This window comes from Paramisgurnus dabryanus, chromosome 3, assembly GCF_030506205.2.
Source record: "Paramisgurnus dabryanus chromosome 3, PD_genome_1.1, whole genome shotgun sequence".
Lineage (NCBI taxonomy): Eukaryota > Metazoa > Chordata > Actinopteri > Cypriniformes > Cobitidae > Paramisgurnus > Paramisgurnus dabryanus.
The window spans coordinates 20,481,007-20,503,326 of record NC_133339.1 but is presented as its reverse complement, the minus strand read 5'-3'; the positions used below and the strand labels follow the sequence as shown (position 1 = coordinate 20,503,326).

At 34.9% G+C, this 22,320-nt stretch overlaps 2 protein-coding genes across 2 annotated transcripts in view; both read left to right on the top strand.

Annotated features, from left to right (window-relative positions):
• Positions 1 to 7,714: 7,714 nt before the first annotated feature.
• LOC135733698 (beta-1,4 N-acetylgalactosaminyltransferase 1-like) lies at positions 7,715 to 14,368 on the top strand. The gene is made up of 11 exons (XM_073814113.1): positions 7,715 to 7,758; positions 8,040 to 8,078; positions 10,165 to 10,299; positions 10,548 to 10,654; positions 10,867 to 10,904; positions 11,138 to 11,318; positions 11,476 to 11,562; positions 12,388 to 12,569; positions 13,025 to 13,168; positions 13,252 to 13,480; positions 13,885 to 14,368. The coding sequence occupies exons 1-11, from the start codon at positions 7,715 to 7,717 to the stop codon at positions 14,064 to 14,066; spliced, it is 1,368 nt and encodes a 455-aa protein (XP_073670214.1). The 3' UTR covers positions 14,067 to 14,368.
• Positions 14,369 to 19,420: 5,052 nt separating this feature from the next.
• The window catches only part of LOC135733938 (beta-1,4 N-acetylgalactosaminyltransferase 2-like), a 34,495-nt gene continuing 31,595 nt past the window's right edge, over positions 19,421 to 22,320 (top strand). Inside the window, exon 1 of the mRNA XM_065252758.2 lies at positions 19,421 to 19,535. The gene's annotated coding sequence lies outside the window, so the exon portion shown is untranslated. The remainder of the gene's footprint in view (positions 19,536 to 22,320) is intronic.

Here is a 22,320-nt window from a genome sequence, read left to right as displayed (position 1 = left end):
GGAGTATGGGGTTGGTTGTCCCTATAGTAGTTCAATAGGATTTCGGTGATAAATTGGGATCTGAAAAGATAATGTGTAACTTTTTAGCTTTTTAAGCTAGAATCTGCAAAAAAGTTTTAATATGAGTACCACCATGATAGTTGTCATCAATGCTCATTATAAAACAATGGGATTAAAGTGGGTGATCAGTTACTTGAATTGTCTACTGTGTTGAGAAATAAAATGGATATTTTTTAGTGTTAAAACATTTTTACTTAATGCTTTATTTATTTTATTTTAACAGCAAAAAAAAAAAAAAACAATAAAGATGACTCAAACTAAAGCTACTACTTTTGGCTTTTTAATGAGTGTTTTGTTTTTGAATGACTAATATCCTACAAGATCTCAACACAAAAACAACACTGACATGAAAATTTACTCTGACTCCTAACCTCAATGTTTTGTGTCTGCTCAGCAAAATCACAAGTGCAAATGAGTAAGCTATTAAAGGCTAACAAACTGATATCAAAATTGTACCACAGCGCCATGTAGTATGTCTGGAATAAGTGACAACCAACCGTGAGACAACCAGCCCCGGTCTCCCCTACTGTTAATAACTAAGTTGAATTATGTCTTTCACATTCACTACATGTTTTTATAAATATGGACTTTGCTGTGGATTTTTGGGTACGCACACTTTACGATCAAATCTGAGCGTACGCACGCTTTATAAATGAGGCCCTTGCTCTCACACCACAGCAGAATTTTGATTGCAGACTTGACAAACTCGCTTTGTAACATTGTTGAGATCTCTTCTGAAATATTGCTGTTGACATTCGTGAGTTTTTTTACACATTTGATTGTGCAATCCTTATGTTGTTTGACGGATAAGTTTAGGGGTTGGGTGTGGGATGGGGATAGGGATAGGGAAAATCTGACAAAGTAGCATAAATCTGTCAGGATCCTGCCAGATTCCTGTTTTGTATTTAGATCTAGTTCAGCACGGCAGGGTTCTGACAGTACAATGTTTCATTGTGGGAGATACGTGGCTTTTGTATTGGTTTATTCTGACCACGCATTTCCCGGGTCTCATCACTTTTCACCCGCTCTCCTACTTGTCATTCATTTCAGCTGTGCCTCATTTTCTCCCTATCTAAAGTCCTTGTTTGGTGTCTTGTACTGGTCCGTTTTGTCCTGTCATTGTGAGTACCCTGAAGTTTGTTTAGTATAGTCCAGGGGTGTATTCCAGAAAGCAGGGTTAACTTACCATCAGATACCTGAACTTTGGGTTGATCAACCCCGAACTTGCTTACTCAGGGTATGTCGGTTCCAAAACACAGTTTAAGAATTAGTTCAATCAACCCACTGAAAGTAACCCAGGGTTAATGCGCGCTCACAGTAACAACATAAAGGCATTGTCAATGGATCACAGATTTCACGAGTCACCATGGAAACGTCTGGGAACTTAAAAGTTTTTATATGAGAAATAACATTATAAACCAATACTTTCTAGCAAAATTAACATTTTATGATCGGCCTAAAAGTGCGTGAATACAAAACAGATAAAATTAATTAATTAAAATGACAACCTTGGTTTTCAAAAACCATAGTTAAAACATGGTTAGTGTAGTAAAACCGTGGTTTTTACAACTTTACTCCAATAAAACCATAGTTAATTTTCATAAGGGTTGTGGCACATAAAGTGCATAAATCTGTCATAAGGCTTATTTACAGTTTTTTATATGATTGTATTGTCTATAAAATGCACTACAATAATGTAATAATATATTGTACTTATTTTACTTCTGTTCCTTTGGGTGACCCTGTTTAGTTTTTTGGACTTTCCATTGTATGACACTGTATCACCATCTTTTTTTAAATGTACTGATAGCTGATAAATGAACCCTCTTTTAATTGTAAAGCTACCTTACAGTCCTTTCAAATGTTTAATAATTTTGTGAAATGCTTTTCAGTATACTACACTAATGATCATTTATTTGCATTGGACAATTAGGATCTGCTGTGACAGAAGTGGAGAATAGAAGTGTTACATTAGTGTCAATAGTATCATGTTCTAATATGTCCTGTATCATCTAATATAACCAAATTTCTCAATTTCGCTTTTGGCTTAAAATGATAGCTCAGGAAAGCAACTTCAAAAGGCTCATTTTAAATAAAAAAGGTGAATCAAACGACCAACTATAGATCAAATGTAGAGAGGGGGCTAAGGATCTGAATTGCATGTTTAAGAAATAAGTATGATACTATAAAATATATATTTATAATTTTATTTCATTGTCTACATGATTCAAACTGATAATAGGGAATCTCTGACCACTATGCCATTTCTGTAATTCAGTCACCTATTAAAGCCTGTGCTTCACCTTGTGTCATTCTGTGGGTTAAATGCACATGCACATCAGACACTGCATGCAGGGTAACTTCTGTCCCTCAGTAGTTATTATTTTGATGGTCATTATGTGTTTCTTTTTGTTACCCATTTCCTGTAACATTTCCACATTGTCACTTAAGTATTATATGTTAAGATTTCTGGCTCTATAATGACATTTGTTTGCACACACATTTATTATAATTTTAGATTCATCTCAAATTATCTAGTACGTGAAAGAGAGTGATGAGGTTATTTATGAATTGACAAAATTGATATGGAAATGTACTTTATTGTTAACATTAATTAACTGATGGAATTGTGTTTCATTAATAATGGACATAATTAAATGTATAGTATTTAATCCGAACACATATATGAATCAATGTTTATTAATAATGGGCATTACTAAATGTACTTCACAACAATCACAAATATCAATCCATGTTATTAAAATTTTTTCTTTAAAGAAAATATCATACATTTTCTAAGACAGCAATAAATATTTGTGACTGTAAATGTAATAAAATAAATGCTTTAACATTGTAATATTATGCAAAATACATGCTTCCACGCCCAGTCAGCGATCACTGTATATTCACAGCGCATCTTAAAAGTAGGAGACAATTACAGGCAAAAAAACATACCATTCTGAAATGTCTTGTAAATTTCGATCCTCTTCATTAATATTATGGGTTTGATTCAGGCTTAAATTGATAGGGCTGTGCTATATCACCACACATGGTTCTTCATAGGTGCTGCTTTATAGCAATAAAAAAATGTTGAGAGTGTGCCTGTTTTTTCTTTGCCAGGTACATCCACATTGACTCAGTTTGTCATGTTACTGTATACAGTTATTGACATTTTTTTTATGAGCAAAATTCCTCTTCATCCAGCACCTCTCATTTCATTAATAATCTAAACAAATAATGCAAAATAGAGGAACCATAAGTGGTGCTAAAGTATATCACCACTGAAAGTGCATGCTTCCCCTGAGCTAGTTAACTTTAGCACCTTTTTTGTATCATTATTAAAGAAAGGGTGAGGCAATGACATTTGATATCTTTGCTTGCATTTGTTTGGCTTTTTATTAAAATGACAGCTTGGAAATAAAAGATCAATGAAGCTGGTATGTAATCTGAAATATGTGATGGTTTTTTATAAATGTTTTTTTCTGCCATAAATACTTAAAAAACATTCAAAAAGCTATTTAATCCGCTCATTTGCATGAGTTGGGATTCACTGTGATGCTTTTCAAACAGGTTTATCAAGTTAACAGATGTCAGTAAAAAGGCACGACTGAAGATTCTCAGTTAACTGTGTACTGTGATTACTGTGTTATCTCTACGACTTAATGTTGAGGAGTTTCCTCTTTTTTCACTTCTTCAGTTTAAAGGTGAGGAGTTATTCTTTTATAATAAATTTTCATTATAGCAAAATAATTTACATTTACATTTAGATGCTTTTATTAAAATGCAGTAGTATCTCTGTTCTATGGATTTATATTTATAGGTTAATGTCATCATAATTACACTTAATTATACATGTGCCACTTCTACTATTACTGTAGACAGGTTCTACATGTTATATTTACATTTTTATGTTATTGTCTTATGTAATTGTTATTGTAAAGTCACATAAATGCGTTGCATTTAAACAACAACAGGTTATTAAAATTATAACATTTATGGATCAATCACTGTAATTTCTATATTACTAATTGCCTACTTAGAAAGTAACAATTGACTTTCTGAAATACGGTAAGAGAAGCTCCACGAGAAATGTGACCTCCGTTGGACGCAGCCTTCGAAATGTGAATCAGTGATGGGATGTTGACTGATTTCACCACAGTCAATAAGTCTTTTGAGTTATTGCCTCAATGCTATTTCTACCAAAGACTTGATAAGCCAGTTTAAAAAGATTTAGCCTACTGCAGTGGTGGAACTACATTTTTTTAAATGGCTAGTGGGTGGCCAAGGCTACTTTAGGAGGTCCATATAGAGCATGAAATAAAACAATGGGTCTCACGTGTGGTCTAAGTTATTCTTATGTTTTTGCATACATTTAAAATACATTTTAGTATGAACGATTTTGTTGAATCATGATTTGTATGTTTAAAAATCCGTAGGCACATTTTACAAACAAATTTCTGCGTACGCATGCTTAGTGAATGAGACCCAATGTGTAACCATGTAAAAAAAGGCAATAATGAAATGATCGCTGATTATGCCTACTTCACATTACCCCACATTAGATAAATATTTTCCAAATCCATGTATTATTACAGGGCGGCATTAATGCACTGACTACCTGGGCTTGAGTTATGCCGGAAATAAAGAACAACCGCATTTTATAAGAAGTTTATTTTATTTGCTTTGAATGTTCGTGCGTAAATGCATTTCCTGCGAAAAAAAACTCTCGCTTACTAAACCCTGAAATCATTAGGGAGCTTTATTTAAATTTCTGTTTAAAATCCAATAAAATATTTATTATTGCTGAACATTTCTGAAAGCAGCCCACAGAAACAACGTCAAAGTAGCCTATAATTTGTTATTGTTAGTGTAAATGATAAAAAAACTAAGCCTTATGTACAGTTCCTTAAATGTTAATTAATAACAAAAAACGCTTAAATTAATAATTTTATAGACACTACGCTTATTTTGCACAGAAATACCTGCTTGCTTACTTTGACTTTGATCATCTCTTTATTTACTTTAGGTACAGAAACACCTGATGATTCTCATATCATTTGTTTCAAAAATCTCTTTTCTATGATTTAAAAAGTGAACACCGACCATATCACAAAAACAGACAATCGTGTCGAGCTTAATTAAGTGCACATATTTTTCGTGTCATCAACTAAATTTCAGGAACAGCTTATCTGTTTTTAGATTTTTAATTTGAAGTACACATAAATATGATTTTAAATATGACACGCAGAGCCCCATCGGCTAAATTGCAAGTGCCAGCATGCGCAATATCAATACATCGAAAAGCAATCGAAAATTAACAGATTTAAATTAGATCAGAATTTACCGTTATAAAAAAATTAAAAATTAAAAGTCAGAATCAAGTAAGGTGCAGAACATGTGTGCAAAATAACATGATGTGGTCTTTCTTGCTGTGATGTTATAGTTTATTAAAGAAACACAGACTTTATTTGAACTGTTACGCTTAAATCCTCTTTTGCATAGCATGCGCACCTAGCATAGTGTCGTCTATTGTAACAGGGTTGTCAATAGGTAAATTCACATTATAATGCCCCATTCAGACAGCCAACGACTAGCAGTAGCAGAGCGACGCGATCTCATTGATTTCAATGGATGCTCGGCAGCATCCGGTGACACGAGCGACCGTTGACGGCTTCATGGACGTGTCCAGATGCGCAACAAAGTTGAGAAATGTTTAACTTATGCAAATTATGAGCGACATTCGGGAGCGACAACCAATGAGAACGAAGCAGGGGAGTTCACGTCATCCGTCTCTCGTCAGTTACTGGAGTGGACGTTACTCATTTGTTTATAACAACTAGAAATAGAAATGCCTCTTTAAAAAGAGACGAGCAACACACAGCGACAAATCGCTTATAATGTAAATGCAGCTTTATCTGTTGTACTTTTTGTCTACGTACAGCGCATGTGCGTTCAGAAGAACATTTAAATTACACTTGCATACAGGATACAGTTGCCTTTCTTTCTGTTAAACCTAGACACAAGCCCAATTTGTAGGCTATTTATCATCTTACAGTCTGTTATCTTTAAAATAACAGCGAGGCATGCATTGAGACGGATGTGTGGCATGGCATGTGAATCCAAATCAAATACGTGATGTAATGCCTTTAAAAAAATATGAATCGCAACAGAGAACGCAGCGAAATAAAGAAAAACCGTTATATTATTTATTACTCTACATCTGACATTTTGAAAAAAACATATTTATTTTCCTAGAAATAAGCCCATTTAAAATGAAGCATTTAACAAACTTACGAACCCTTCAAGGATTCTTTTCTTTACAGAGATTAAGCACCTCAGTTGCCTAAAACGAGAGTGAACTCAATAAATAAAATCTATTTTTATTTGTAGCTCACTTTAGCTCCCAGCTTAAGCTTATTTCAACACACATTTAAGACAAAACAATTGCAACAATAACTATAAAATTGGCATGAAACTTTTATTTTTACAGGACAAAACAATTAGGCACTCTTTAGAGGAGCGCCCAGTTTTTTTTTATTATGTCATCACCTTTTCTTAACTGCTTCAATGAAAGAAAAGAAAGAAGAATAAAGAAGAATAAAGTAAATAAGAATAAAGTATAAAGAAAGAATAAAGTAAATGGATTCAGTCTGGGGCGAGGCTTTAACACAGCCACAAGAACAGAAAGATCACAGTGTATCTGAAAATAGCCTGGGTTTTCTGATCTGCTGTGCCTGCCCAGGACGAGTAGGACACAATAACACACAAAATATATGTAGCCTATATGGGAAACAGTGTTTAGTGAAGACACAAAAATAATGGCAATAGTGTAGGTTCTGTGGAGCTTTGTGTTAGGATTTGGTGTGATTTTAACAATGTTTGCATGAATAAGCAGCATACCTAAATAGTTGGAGCACCAGATTTTTGCTCAAGATAATACAAAATGTAAACATGCAGCTCACTTGTAAATGCCAAAATGAATCTAGGATAAACTGAATGTCTTTTTCTTTTATGTGCACATTAATTTAGCATGAATACATTAGTTAAAAAATTATGCTTACTATTTTAATATAACTTAATGTTAACGTATTTAAAGTGAGAACAGAAGTATACATAAAAAACATTTAACATAGACTTTACATTTTGATGTTAAATTCACTATTGTTTTATAAATAATTGTTCGACAGTTCATACACAGTATTGTGTTCAATTACATCAGAAGTAACTGTAATTAAACTTGGGGAAAAAGAGTAATCCCTTACTTTACTTTTAAAGTAAAAAGTAATTAAATTATAGTAACTAATTACTTAATCACTAGTTACACCCAACACTGGTAGTGTATAATAAATATAGACCTTGATGACAGATGTTTGTAAAGTCCATGGCCTGTTTTTTTTCCAGTCAGTTATAGTGAGTTACAGTCATCAAGCAGGAATAACTGAGCTGGATGAAGCATTGCACTTTAATTTGTACTAATATGGGGTTATGTTAAAGCTCCTATAGTAGGTTGTTAGTATTGTAGTGCTATTGATGAATGTAACTTTTTTTCAGGTTATCTTTTGTAATGAACTGCTGCCACTACCGATGTCTGATTCAGTTATTCCTAAGTATGCTTGCTTTTGCCGCATTGGGTATTTACATTATACAAAATGAAATGGTAAATGTTTCGGATATCTCAAAAAGACTGTTGGCCTTCAGGTATGACACTACAACTCTTTACATTGTCTCTTAAATAACCTATTTTATTGGATGTTTGTTTTCAGTCTTGTTTAATACACAAAGTAAACCAAAGCACTTTACTCAAATGCATGTGTACGTTTAAAAATACATCTCATGTTCTCTTACTCTTTGCATTTACATTTTGTTCTAGCTTGTGTACTTATCTTTGTGATTTATCCTTTTAATGACTTTGGACAGACGTATTTATTAAAAGAATAGATAAATAAATAAAGTTTGATTAATTACCTTTTTTTCAACAGGAAATATAGTTTTAAGAAAAGAGTTTTCTCTGACACAAGGTGAGTTGACTGCACTGTAAAAAAAAATCCAATTTCAAAATGTTCTCCCAACAAAGATTATTAAGTAACTTGTTAAAGGGGGTCAATTTGTTATTTTGTGTTTACTGAATGAAATTAGCATAATCATCCTGCTAACAAATATTATTTTGTTGAATGGACTTAGATATGTAAGTGATTGTCCAAATCGTTTACCCAACTTGTCAAACTGAGTAGGGGAGAGTGGAGGTGAAGGTACCATTTTTCAGAAATTTATTTTTTAAAGATAATGTTTTAGACGTAGATATATTTTAGCTGTGGTCAGTAACTAGCAAGTGTGGTTTATCAATACCAGGTGGAATTTTGAAAATTTTTTAAATGACTTCAGTATAATTTCACTGGCAAAAATCCCAGATCTTGCAGCACGTTTTCTTTAAAAAATGTGATGGAATATGCGGGATATTTATGCAATTTTATGCAATGAAATTGCGGGAACTTGCAAAAACAGTGAGAACTTGCAAAATGATGTTCACGTCACTTTATAACGTTCCCATGGCAACAGGGGACATAGCAGCGCTTGTGTGAAATAAATGCAACTTTCTGCTAAGATATGTGATTTTTGCTACGAAAATGCGGGGATTTGAAATCATGCAAGCCCCCCATATTTGCATGGAATTCTGCAATTTATGCAGTGAAAGTGCGGCATATTTGAAAAAATGCGGCCCCTGTATAAATATGCGAACTTTGCCGATCGCATAATTGCATTTTTCTGGAGGGACTGATAAGTACAAAAAAGTTTTTGTGTTAAACTTGTTTGTATTAAATAAACAGTGACTTTGTTAATATGTAACTGCAAACATATGTTGTAATTTATCTTCGTAAAAAAAATGAATTTCATTTTTATTTTTAAATTTTAGTTTTATCAAATGTTTCAAAAGCAACCAACAGTACAAACATAAATTGTTGAGAATCATTTTTTTCAACAGTTTGAAAAATTTAAATCAAATTAGAATAATATCAATTTTCAACATACACAACAGTATTAGCAGCGGGACAAAAGTAACAAGTGTTACTTTTGTCCTGACAGGATCTCCTCACATTTAAACTCGATATAGTTTTATTTTGAAAAACTCTAAAAGGAAAGTTCAGGATGTGTTAGATTACTAAGTAACCTGTAGATTTATCCATACTTTAACATATGAAACGAGAAACACAACGCCTTAAAAAGAAAATGTCTGCTTTTAGAATTTACACGCGGAAAACAGTGAGTAAATAACGCAATATTTGTCAGCTCTGTCAAGTGTTGTGCACTAAAAATGCTGTTAAGGATGCAAATGTTATCAGGGCTCGGAGAAAATCGCATTGTTACTTTCATCCCGCATTACTTTCACCCCGGTTCTCCCCTAATCTGAACAAACAATAAAAAAATGGTCCGAATGGTTCCCAGCATGCACTGCGACATCTTCACTTCTTTGGTTAATATTTATTTAAAAAGCTGACTGTTTTAATGTTTGTTAATGTTAGTTATATGTATTTATATATTATATGTTATATTGTATTTAGAGTTATTTTAAAGTAATGATGTTTGTTCATTGTTACCATGATTGAGAACTGTGTGTTCAGTGTAGAGGACGAGACAGTGGGTTAGCGCACATCATTGTTGTCTCACAGCAAAAAGGTCTCTGATTCAAGCAAGGGCTAATCAGACAAAGACTTTGCTCAGGAGACCTTTCTGTGTACACTCACACTGTCCAAAACATGGAGGTTAGCTGAATTGGATATACAACATTTTTGGATATATGCTGGAATGGTGTTTAGCCAGTTGTAATTGTGTATACTCAGAACTTTGCTTGTTGCCTAATCAGGTTAAGTTGGGTCAACTTGTTGGTTGACATTACTCAGTACATTGAGTTAGGTGAACTACATTACTCAAGTTGAGTAAACTCTAAAAAAACTGTGCAGCAAGTTGCCTTGAAAATTTAAGCTGAGTCAACTTTTACATTTTTACTGTGTTGTTGTTTATTAATAGTCTCCTGAGTTTGATTTCCTTTCAGTTCATTTGGTCTCATATTAGGACTTATTTGCTGTTGCGTGTGACTTGTGTCTACAGCATTGGTCTATTTTCCAGTAAAAATCAGTCCTGTTCCTGTGAAGGATATGCTTCAACTTTTCAAAATGTACCCAAGAATGAACAGGAAGACCTTCGGAGACGTCGGTTTGAGGAGTACAGACAATATCGAGTCAGGTAAAAAAGATTCTTAACAAAGTTCATGACTTCAGATTTATTTGTTCTTTATTACATCTTGCAAAAGTGTTTAATAGTATCGTAACACTTATTAGTTGTTGTAAGATTAAGATCTTTAGGTATCATGTGATTAAGGAAAACACTGTAGTATAATATGAATAGCTGTTAGTGTTGTAGAAATCTTTGCTTTTGAAACCAAATATCTCCTTGAATGTATCTGTTATTTTAACAAACTGTGTTTATAACAGGAGGCAGGCAGATATGGAGCCACTTGTTCTTGCCGCGTCTAACTCTCCTCTACAATATCCCATCCATGGTTTCATATTGGCCCCTCTTCAAAAAAGTATAATACCAGGTAAAATCTGTTCTTCATGTAAGTCAAGTTCATCTGATCTTTTAATTGTAATCTGGTCTATGAAACCCAGCATTTTTGTGATTTAATGTTTGCTATTAAATCATCCTTAATAATGTGCAGAAAATATAACTTTGATATCTTTAATATTCACTCAGTTAAATCAATGATTGAAATCAAACAAGTTTACAATGTGAAACTGCCCATTCTTATAGGTTTGGCTTTGCATGCACAAGAAAGAGAACGCTATGAGGTTTGTTTTGAAGTATTTTGGCTCTCGTAACATAAGGTGAAGGGTCTTTTGCATTCCCATTGCAGGTAGACACAGGGACAAGTAGATATGTCCTTACCCTTACCTCCATCACTATTGCTCTGTACCTTGGTTTTACATTGGTGTGCTTCAACTCCAGTTTTGCTATCATCCTTTGAGTTACATCATACAGTTCTGAATCCGCTTATTTTCATTAAACATTTTTGTATCTGCAGGTATCTTTAAGTGTGATGAATGGGGTGCTCTCAGTGGAGGATGTCATGAATGGAGCACATGTGGATGGACAGGGTCAGAGTAATTTGACTATCTCATCCACAAGCCTAATAAAACTCAATCATCTGCTGAGCAGAGTGACTTACACCAGCACTGTCTACCGTGTCAAGGCTAAAGATATGGGTAATAGTGAGATTGGTGTTTCAGAAAGTATTGAATGCTATGCTTATGTTTTGTTTTTCTACAGTTTTGTTTCCTTTATTATGTTTTTTAACATTTAATTCGCATAAGGAGGGTTTAGTTAATATAAACCACTTTAATTTTCTTCTTACCTTCTCAGTTCATTTTTCATTTGAGGACCACGAGGCCATATTTCCCATAAAAATTTCGAGACCTTCAGTGCCATTTCTGTTTGACCCAGGGAACGGTAAGAAACATAACTCATTTAAATGTATGCATTTGGCAGATACTTTAATTTAAAACGAATCGCAGTGAATTCAAGCTTTAACTAAATTTCAAATGTTATACTAATACCAAAAAGTCTGCATAACATATTTTACATCACATATGTGCAGATTTTTTGTGTTTGATCGCATTGTGATAATAATATGATGGACGTGAGGTGCAGATGAAAAATCTGATCGCATTCGGTTCTTCTCGCTGTCACAGCGTCTCATGATTGCGTAGCAACGAAAGACGCGCAACCTCTCACGCACTTTTGAAGGAACAAAACTGCGCTTTGACACGTGTTTAACACGCGCTTTTAGACGCAACACGTAAGCGGCCCCATAAACGTTTACATCAATAATCAAACGAATATACAACTAAGTAGCCTAAATATAAATCTTTCTGCGGGCCGAATTATGTTATGTTTGACAGAAGACTTGCGCTGAACGCGGAGACTTCCGCCACTTAATATGTTCGTGTGGAAACGCACAAAAGTAATGTTCTAACTAATTTTATGCACACAAAAGATTGTATTCGGCCATTCCGAAAGCCCTGTACCGAAACGGTCCGGTACGAATACACGTACCGTCACACCCATAATATAGTATTTTTGCAAATCTTATTGTCCCCATAACTGGATTACAATCTAATAAAATAATATACTTTTAAAGACTACTAAACATTTGAAATGGTGACGTCTTCAAGATTGTAACTGGACCATGATGTAATAAGAAACTGTAGTAAACTGTAAATAAATGTCAATTGTAGTCTTTACATTCGCTGATTAATGACTTGTCTTTCTTAGATATTAATTCGCAGGTAACTATAACAACCAAGACCTTTCTGAGGTATCGGGAGTTGAATGTTCTTATCGACAGTATCAGAAAGTTTTATCCGAAAATCAAGATCATTATTGCAGACGACAGCATTACTACAGAAAAGGTGCCCGGCAAAAATATAGAGCACTATATAATGCCACCTGGACAGGTAAATGTTTCTTCAGAAAGGAATTAGGCTAAGTGTTTATTAAAACTTGAATAATGTTAAACATATTCCTTAAAGGTACAGTTCACCCAAAAATGAAAATTCTGTCATAATTTATTCACCCTCAAGTTTAACATTTACAGTATAAATGACTTATATTGCTAAACACAAATTAAGTTATTTTGAAGAAATTTTGTAATTAAGCTTATCTAGGGCACCATTGACTTCTAGGTTAGGAGAAAATAATACTATAGAAGTGAATGGTGCCCCAGATCTGTTTGGTTCCTAACATTATATTATAAATGTCTTCATTTATTAAGGTTTAAAAAAAACAACTTGAGGGTAAGTTAATGATGACAGAGTTACATTTAAACTAAAAAGTATGAAACTGTATTGTGTCTTTAAAACCATTAAAAGTTCCAGTTTTTCAGTTTACTGACTAAACTGAATTTTTTCAGGGCTGGTTTGCTGGCAGGAATCTGGCTTTATCACAGGTCGACACTAAATACTTTCTGTGGGTTGATGACGATTATGTATTCAGTAACAGCACTAAAATTGAAAAATTTGTGGAAATCATGGAGAAAGTTCCAGAACTGGATGTGGTAAAAAAGATCAAAACGATATAGCACATTATCAATTATTTCAGATATTGTAATGGGACTTCATTCCATCTTTTTCTTTCCAGGTTGGTGGTTCAGTGGGAAATAATCAGTTTTATTTCGGCCTGAAGTATGAAGAAGGTAATGAAGAGGAGGGGGGCTGTATCAGACGTATGTATAATCGGAAGCACCAATCAGTTCCAGGGTTTAACGGCTGCTACTTTGTGGATGGGGTGGTCAACTATTTCATGGCACGGACAGAGGCCGTACGACGGGTCGGCTTTGATCCGTTTCTAAAAAGAGTTGGTCACACTGGTGGGTACATCTCATGGTTTCAGGTTGACATGCTAGGACAGCTCATCAATTCCAGTAAAAGATTACATTGAATATTATTCAAGCACAGCTTTTAAAGCCTAAAAATGACATTCACCCTGTTTCCCTTCATGTTTTCCACTAATGCATTAATAGTGTACAAACCAGATTCTATGCAAATAGGTGAGACAAATAATTACACTAAATCTATGCAGACTTGTCTAAGACAAACATCTCCAGATTGTTTTTAAAGGTGACAGTCATTGATATTTTCAAACTCACATCACCTGCATAAATAATTTATGAACAATGACTCATATCTGACCATCTGACTACAGATTATAAATGCAATTGTCCACAGGTGTTCCCATATACAGCCCATTTGACTGTTTCTTATCCCCTCACAGAGTTCTTTATCGATGGCCTCGGACAATTATTAATAGCTTCCTGCAAAGGACTGTCAGTCGGACATCAGTCAAAAAAAAGACAAGCCAAATACAATCGGTTCAGGTTTCCTGGACAACTTGAAAAAAGAAACAAAACTGCTCATCATTACTTTAAGAACCATTTGAAATGCATAAAGTTCTGAGAAACTTTAAAGATGCTTCAAGATGCCATTGTTTTATTTAAATGGTTCTATAAAGAACCTTTAGCGTCTGTAGAACCTTTCTGTTTTACAAAAGGTTAATTGTAGTAAAAATGGTTATATATGGCTGTGAAAAATCTTTTAAGCTCCTTTATATTTGAGAGTGTTTGATTAAATTTCCATAAGACTTTGGGGAGAGAAGTGATTTTCCCACTGCAAGTGCTGCTTTCCATGCAGTTAGCTCTGAAGTAACATTAGAAAGTTTATTTGAGACTTTACGACTTTTTGTCTCATCTGTTTATAAAAGGTGGCTTGGTAAAACACTCTGGGAGCAATTCTTTAGCAAATGTATTTAATTTGTATGTAAACATAATGGAAGCATCTGTTTTAGAACTTCCCGCACTACTGTGTGCTATACCTGTGCCAGGTATGTTTTGACTTTGTGATTTCAAATCTTTTTAATTGTTGATTTTTTTGACTGATTAATTTAAAAAAACAAATGACTGATTTAAGTCAAACCTGCCTGGCAAAATAAATTGTTAACATTTATTCATTTTAAAACTTGTCAAGTCTTTTATTATGTTTTCAGTGATATGTTTTCAGTATGTTTAAGTTTTTAAAGAAAATATTTTAATAAATGATGCAAGCACACAGTTGGCGACTGGGTTGGCTGTACCTATTGACTTCCATAGTATTTATTTTTCCTACTATGGAAATCAATGGTTGTCCTTGCCATCATTTATTAAAATCAGTTGACTTCTTTTTTCGAGGCCGCTTTTTCACAACATGTATGTAGCCTGTCATGTGTGTGATTCCTTTTTTCAAAATATGTGTTCTGCGCGTCGAGTGATCCTATGTGCATCACGTATCTTGTCAAAATAAGTGCCTGCTGCAGATGCGTCTAAAGGGTTTATGATAAAAGAGACGCTCGCATTTGCCAGATACTCGCATAATCTCATGCGTAATCAGAGTTTACTGTTTAGTGGGTGTCTTGCGTGTATTTTGTGAACACTAGCATCTTTTTTTATCATAAATGGTTTTGACGCCTGTGCAGCAGGCAATTATTTTGACAAAACACGTGATGCACACAAGATCTCTCGACGCGCAGAACACATCTTTTGAAAAAAGGAACCACACACACGGCACTCCGAACACTTATTTTGAATTAGCGCCCCTCGGATGAGCAGTCACGAGCCGCCATTAATTAAAATATCTTCTTTTGTGTATATTAGAATATAGAAACTCATGCAGGTTGTTTACAACACAAGGGTAAGTCAGGGATGGCCAAATTTTTCAGTTTCTCTTTAAAAGATTTGTTCACAAACTTAAACATCATAAACTTAACTGGTTTGCTCATTTTTTCAAGATCACACCATTGGTTTGTACAAATTGGTATGCATAGTAAGAAAGCTTTAGGCTTAAGTTGGACAACATGCTGAACTGAGAGAAGAAGAATACGGGCAACATCAACTCAGGGTCAGAATTATTAGACCTGTTATAAAAAAATCTTTTGTTCTAAGTATTTCTATTGTCTTAGCATCTTCATTGTTTATGATCTTGCTGTTCAAAAGAGGGTGTTGTTCCAGGTTGGATTACAAAATGAAAGGTCTTTGTATCCCTGTACTTTAAAATTTGCGTTGACTTCAAACTCTCTTTCAACTTGTAATGAGCCACCCATTGACCCAACCCCAAAATCCAGCAGCGTGGGTGAAGGTATCTCACATGCATGTTCTTATCTTGGACCTTCGGACAGAATTGGCTCTGTTTCTAATTTTAATCTGACTCCATTTCATTTAATAAAGATTTTAATCCGATGATGATCATATTTTTTCTCAAAACAGTTACTTTAGTCATGTTTAGACAACATCAGGTAATAAGACAGAAATCTAGTGGTGCCAAGGCAATACAGCATTCCATCCAGCTGGGGGCAGCAAAGGAATTCTCTATTTAACTCAACCTGATGTATTCAGGTTATATACTGTACCATTTATTATTTTTTAATATAATAATTTATATAATAATAAAATTATGATATACATTATGCGGTGGTTTCCTAGACAGGGATAAGCTTAAACCAGGACAAGGCATTAGTTTAATTTGGAAATATAACTAGTTTGAACAAACATGCCTTATTAAAAACATTACTTGTGTGCATTTTGAGGCAAAACTAAGGGCATCGATGTATTTTAAAATATGTCAGTGCGCGTTGTTTTCAGTTTGGACAGCTCTTACATTTATTTTAGTCTAAAACTAGTCTATATCCCTGTCTGGGAATCCCTCCATATGGGTTTAGGTTAAACCAGGAATAGGCCTTAGTTATATTAGGGAATTTATTTTCATTGTTTATTCAAAGAGCACATTTAAAACAACACAAGGCTGTCCAATGCGCTGTACAGGACAGCAAAATCCAAAACAAAAAAGTAAAAACAATAAATACATTAGTTATCTGTAAACACAGAAGTACAAACATAAAATTTAAAATTAAATTAGGTACTAGCAGTTGTAAGTAAATCATTTTTAAGTTTAAATTTAAAATAGAGAAAAAGATTTTAAAGTTCTGATGAAAGGCTATTCCAAAGTTTAGGGCCTGCCTCTGCAAAAGCTCGGTCCCCACATGTGTTTCTGTTTCGACTTGTGAGCAGTAAGCAAAGCAAGATTTTTTTTATTCGCATTCCCATTAGCTATGCCTGAAGACAGTGATAGTCTTCCTCAGGTCAACACAACACTTAAAGTCCATGCATTATATACACAACACATAAAAGCACTTAATATCCAGCCTGATCTCACGAGAATTCATACATATTTTACGAGTTGGCTAATTCGTATGAATTCATACAAAGTTAATAGTGCAAAAACGTACGATTTTCATGAAATAACAACAACAACAAAACCGAACCCCTAATCCTACACCGACCTAACTCCAACATCACAGGGTTCAAGGCAAATCCTACCAAAACTTACGAACGTGGGCGTATAAATTCATACGAATTTACCAACTTGTAAAATCTTTACAAATTCTTGTGAGATAGCGTTGCAATATCCATACATTATTACATACACAAAAACAGTGGTGAAGAATTCCATATTTTCATATCACTATAGACGATTTCAGCAGTAACAACATAACAACAAATGGCTTTTGTGGAATGTAACTTTCAGTAGAGTTCAACAAAAAATCAATAACAACAGAGTGCTTTTAGAGAAGTTTATTTCTGATAACAAGCAAAGTAGATTCCCTTAGTTCAAATCATAGCTTAAAGTGCATCAAAAACACTGAGCTAATCTTATTGTATAAAATGTGTACTAGGCCTGATGTAAACAATCTTAACTACGGATCGGCTGCCAAACCTCCCTTTGGATAACAGTAATGCATGATCGCCGTAGGTATTTGTTCAAAAGTTCAGTTTAGCCACTAGCCAGACTATTAAACAAACAGGGTTTGGAAGTTAAAGGTGGAGTGCACAATGTTTGAAAGCCAATATTGACATTTGAAATCACCTAAACATACACACCCCTATACTCCAATAGAATCTGGACCTTCTTTTGATAGACCCGCCCCACACATACGCAACCCCGGCAAGGATGTCGGTTAGTAGACACGCCCCTTACTGCTGATTGGCTACAAGTGTGTTTTGGTAGTCGGCCCGTCTCCCTTTTCCAAAGGGTTTTTAAAAAATTGTCCACTCCGCCTTTAAATTCTGTGTAACCGCAACAATGCGCGTACATCAAATGAAACTATATACTACTAGTTGAGGAAATGTATTTTTGCCTTGGGGAGTAAAAATCTACCCTCTCTAGCCTGTCTGGCTGCATATTTATCTCACTGTTATCTGTATTTGAATTGATCATACTGAACCCATGAACTTTAAAGTGCATAGCCTTCCATAATGGATATGAAACTGCGGCAGTCATCTGATTTTCCACTCTTAACCACTAATTGTAAGATGGTGAATCATGCTGTTGATGTCTGAAGACGGCAAAGTGCCAACGTTTACTGTAGCTATAAAGTTTCCTTAACTGCTTTTTAGTGACATGACCCAACTTATCTGTCAGTAATCTAGCTGTGAAAAGAAAAGAGTATCTTACACTATTTAATCATTATTTAAAATATTTTCTACATCGCCTTATTGCAGCTTCTATAACAGTATTGTCCAATGGCAGCTCGTGACTGCTCACATAATGGGCTACATACATGTTGTGACAAACTTCGCATCAAGCGCCTTCAAAAAAAAAGATGAAACCGTCCATAGTCATTTCAAACATTAAACTGGTGTGTGTGTGTGTGTGTGTGTGTGTGTGTGTGCGTGCGTGCGTGCGTGCGTGCGTGCGTGCGTGTGTGTGTACTTCAACACATGAATCGAAGGTACAGGGTCTATACGCAGAAAGTAAATTTAATTAAGTAAATAAACATGAACAAGAATCCGTGGGATGACATGACAGAACAAAATAACAGACTTGGCAACTATACATAACAACTACCAATATATATTCATTACATTCAAAAATCGAGCAGAGACAATGGAGACAAGAGGGCTTATAAAGTGGAAGTGGACCAATAGGAACGGACACATAAAGGAACCAATGAAAACATAACACATGAAACAAACAAAGTGACTGATATCATAATAAAATACAAGAATCTGAAAACCTCAAAATAAACAGACTGATTTGACGGAAAGTCATGTTATAGTCATGCAAAATGTTATACATTTATTCATGCATGGCACGAAATTCAGCTTTATTTCATGACACAAATTTCTTTAATATTTTTACGTGTCCGTAGCACGACTTTCTTTTTCGTTACATTTTATGTATTGATTTCTCATTGGTTTTTCCTATTTTCTTAGCATCGTTGCTTGGGTTTGGGGTTAGAATCACTTTCTATTACATTTTTAGACATCCTAACCCAAACCCCAACTCCAGGTGAGAAAGAGTTTTAAAAGCGGAAGAAAAGCACGTAGAAACCAATACATAAAAGTACATCCTAACCCAAACCTCAAATCTAAGCATTACCTTAAGCGACAATGATTTTAAAATAGGAGTGCACGAAAAAGACATTTTTGCTCAAGGCACATCAAAAAAGCTGTGAATACACGAATAAAGACACAATTTTGCGTGAATATAACACGACTTTCCATGAGATCATGTTGCAATAAAAGACAAGAATATTACAAAACAAGAACACATGACAAAAACCCTGACTATTTAGCACTACTTGGACTACTTAAAAAATACTCTTTGTGATTTGCTATAACTTTCCATCCTAGCAACTGCAGAAGGTCTAAACACAAAGGCTGCCATGAAATCTAATATGACCGCTCCACATCCTATTATTATCTGAATATCTTTACCAGTCAGCTGTCATTTCAGGCATGTAGAGCTGAACACATGAGAAGTAATTTTGTATTTGTTTGAATGCTGTTGGATGGCTATAGAGTGCCGGAGGGAGGACACACCTCTAGCAAGAAAGCAGTAAGTTCTAAAACTTTGGTAAACTTTATTGTATAATTATAGAAATTAGACAATTTTATCCATCACACCATGACATTTAAAATGATACCAAACATTAAGATGAAACCTTTACAGCATCACAACATACAATATACTGCACATGGTGTTTCATACAGTAGATACACTTTCAGTGATCTGAGCCTGGAGGAAGGGTGGAGGAATTTGGGAGATAGAGAGGTTGAAAAGTATACCTTAAAGGTGACATAGAATGATTGAACGGGGTATTTATCCATGTTCTGTGATGTGACATGTACAGTAAACAACAAAATTTTGGTTGGGTCTGTAATGCCTTAGAACAGAGAGCCCCAATACCGGGTCGTGGACAAGTTGCCACCGGGTTGCAAGAACGTCCTGAAAAAATGTGTATAATAGCTACGTAAAAGCCTAATCAGATATTTTGTCCTTTAAGAGCTGACTTCAAATAACATTAATCATTTCCACTTTTTTACAGCGCCGCTCTCTCTCTTTTTCTCAGTCTCTCTCTCTATATCTCTACCAGCACATCGGCGATCACATTGCTGTCATTAGAGTTTAAGCATACAGTACTTTTAAAACACAATCGATCAAAGAATTGCAGAGGTATGATTTTATGAATAATTTGCAAATGTACCTCGCAAATCATGTAAATACGTGAAAAACGTCAACTCTGTTATATCCCAAATGACTGAAAAGTAATTATTTTCTTCTTCTGTAAAACAACTTCAGTATTGTCCAGCGATCGTGGCACCATGATGGCATCAAAATTAACTATTAAAAGTGACATAGAATGATTGAACGGAGTATTTATCCTTGTTCTGTGATGTGACATGTAGACAAAAAAAAATTTGTTTAGGTCTGTAATGCCTTAGAAGCTTCCTAAAAACCTCTCTCAGATAGCTCTATTAGGGTGGGGGATTTTAAACAAGTGGTTTTGCACCTATTTGGCTCCCCCTACTGGCTTAACTTGCAATCTCATTACTGATTGGCTGACTTTGCTGCCACTCAAAAAATTAAGCCAATTATTTTAAAGTGGAGGGGCAGTTAGATGCCTGTGATGTCATAAGCATCAGTTTTTCAGATTGGGCTGTTTTCTGGCTGACATTTCTAAAAGAGGAATTTCTATGAGACTGAGATGTTTAGCATGTCTAGCACTTTTTGTATGTTTGTGAATGCAGGTAGACTACCATTATTCAACAAAGACAAGGTAAAAATGTTTTTTCATTCTCTGTCCCCTTTAATAATATTTTAAAGGCTGCACTTTGTAGGTTTGAAAGGAACCTAAACTGTCCTGTGTCAATCATCATTAAAAGTAAATCGTAAACGGGAGTCTCTGTGCCTCCGCGGCCAGGCATCTCTGGCATTTCTCCTCCTTCACTGCATTTTTTCTTTTGTTCTGTTACTTGAACGTGGGGCTCCAGCCCGACCAAGATTCGAGCTGCCTTCGAGAACAGCAAGCCAAGTTCGTTTACCATTAATTATTAAAACTAAATGGGCAGGCAACTAGTGAAACAATGAAAGTAAAAAAAAATAATCCACCAAAATATGGTTTTACATGTCTATAGAAAATTATCATCATTCTCTGTCCCCTTTAAGCAAGAAAGTATACCTTAAGCAACCCGCTACACTCTTAGATCGGACAGCACCATAGACTGTAAAAAATATGGACGTAGTGATGTGACGTCATCCATGGGTTTGTGAAGAGCTATTTTGAAGCCAATAGTACTGTAGGCGGTGCCTGTCGTCATCATCTTGGCTGCTAACCGGAAATGTGTAAAGAGCGGAACGTGGGTAAAGCTGAGGTGGATGGTTGCTAAAACCACGCCCACCTAGCTCGACTAGTGACATCAGTGGAAGTTCATCTGTCACTCAAGTGGCCATGCCCTTTATTATTCAGAACTTTAAAGCTTAATTTAATTTAAAGGCAGGGGTGCACGATTGTTAAAAAACATTCACCCCCTCACAGTTGTCATGAAGGGCAAAATTAGCTATACAAACCAAAAACTATTTTTATACCATGCTGTGAACACATTTATTTTCTACTGTAATCATGCCTAACAACGCCCTTCAGCTGTTACTTATTCACGATACAGCACAGCCTCTCGTTCCTTATTGCTTACATAAAGTATTACAAAATATAGTTGTCATAGCCATGTTTTATCGTGAATAAAGTACACCTATTGACCAATCAGAATCAAGGATTGGAACTAACAGTTTTATAAAGTAACTTAGAAGAGTCAATGATGCAGAGCAAATTAGAATGAATTTAAACCTAAGAATGTATTAACCAAGTAGGAGAAACATAATTCAGAAGCCAATTCAAATACAAAACAATCAAACGAAAAACCATTGAATACCTGGTAAGGGCGAAGATCTGGTTACAGATTCCTCAAAATAAAATAAAATACATGATGCTGTGCCAAGACACATCATCATGGGGTTCCTTTCTGAATGTAGAAAATCCCACCTGAATCCTTTACAGACCTTCCTTAAATATCCAGAGAGAACAAAGCATTGTAATAATGATAGAACTTTGGTAGTGATTGGTTGTTGTTTACTCAGGGGTGTTGCCTAATATGCATATAGAGGGTGATTGGTGGACAGGACAGGTTTAAGCTGGGGGGTGTCTCCCAGCATTGATTCAAGTTTGCTTACTTTTATTGTTACACTTTAACATTGAATTTTGTTGTCAAATTAATAAGCCCATTGTACCACTTGTATTGAAACATTTCATATGATATTAAACAAGACCAGTTTCAGATACTTTGTG

Bases quoted from the DNA above. Each gene is read 5' to 3' on its own strand.
- LOC135733698 (XM_073814113.1), top strand. From the start codon at position 7,715: ATGGTAAATGTTTCGGATATCTCAAAAAGACTGTTGGCCTTCAG. The intron at 7,759-8,039 runs GTATGACACTAC...TTTTTTCAACAG, and splicing joins AAAAGACTGTTGGCCTTCAG to GAAATATAGTTTTAAGAAAA. The intron at 13,169-13,251 runs GTAAAAAAGATC...TTTTCTTTCCAG, and splicing joins AAGTTCCAGAACTGGATGTG to GTTGGTGGTTCAGTGGGAAA.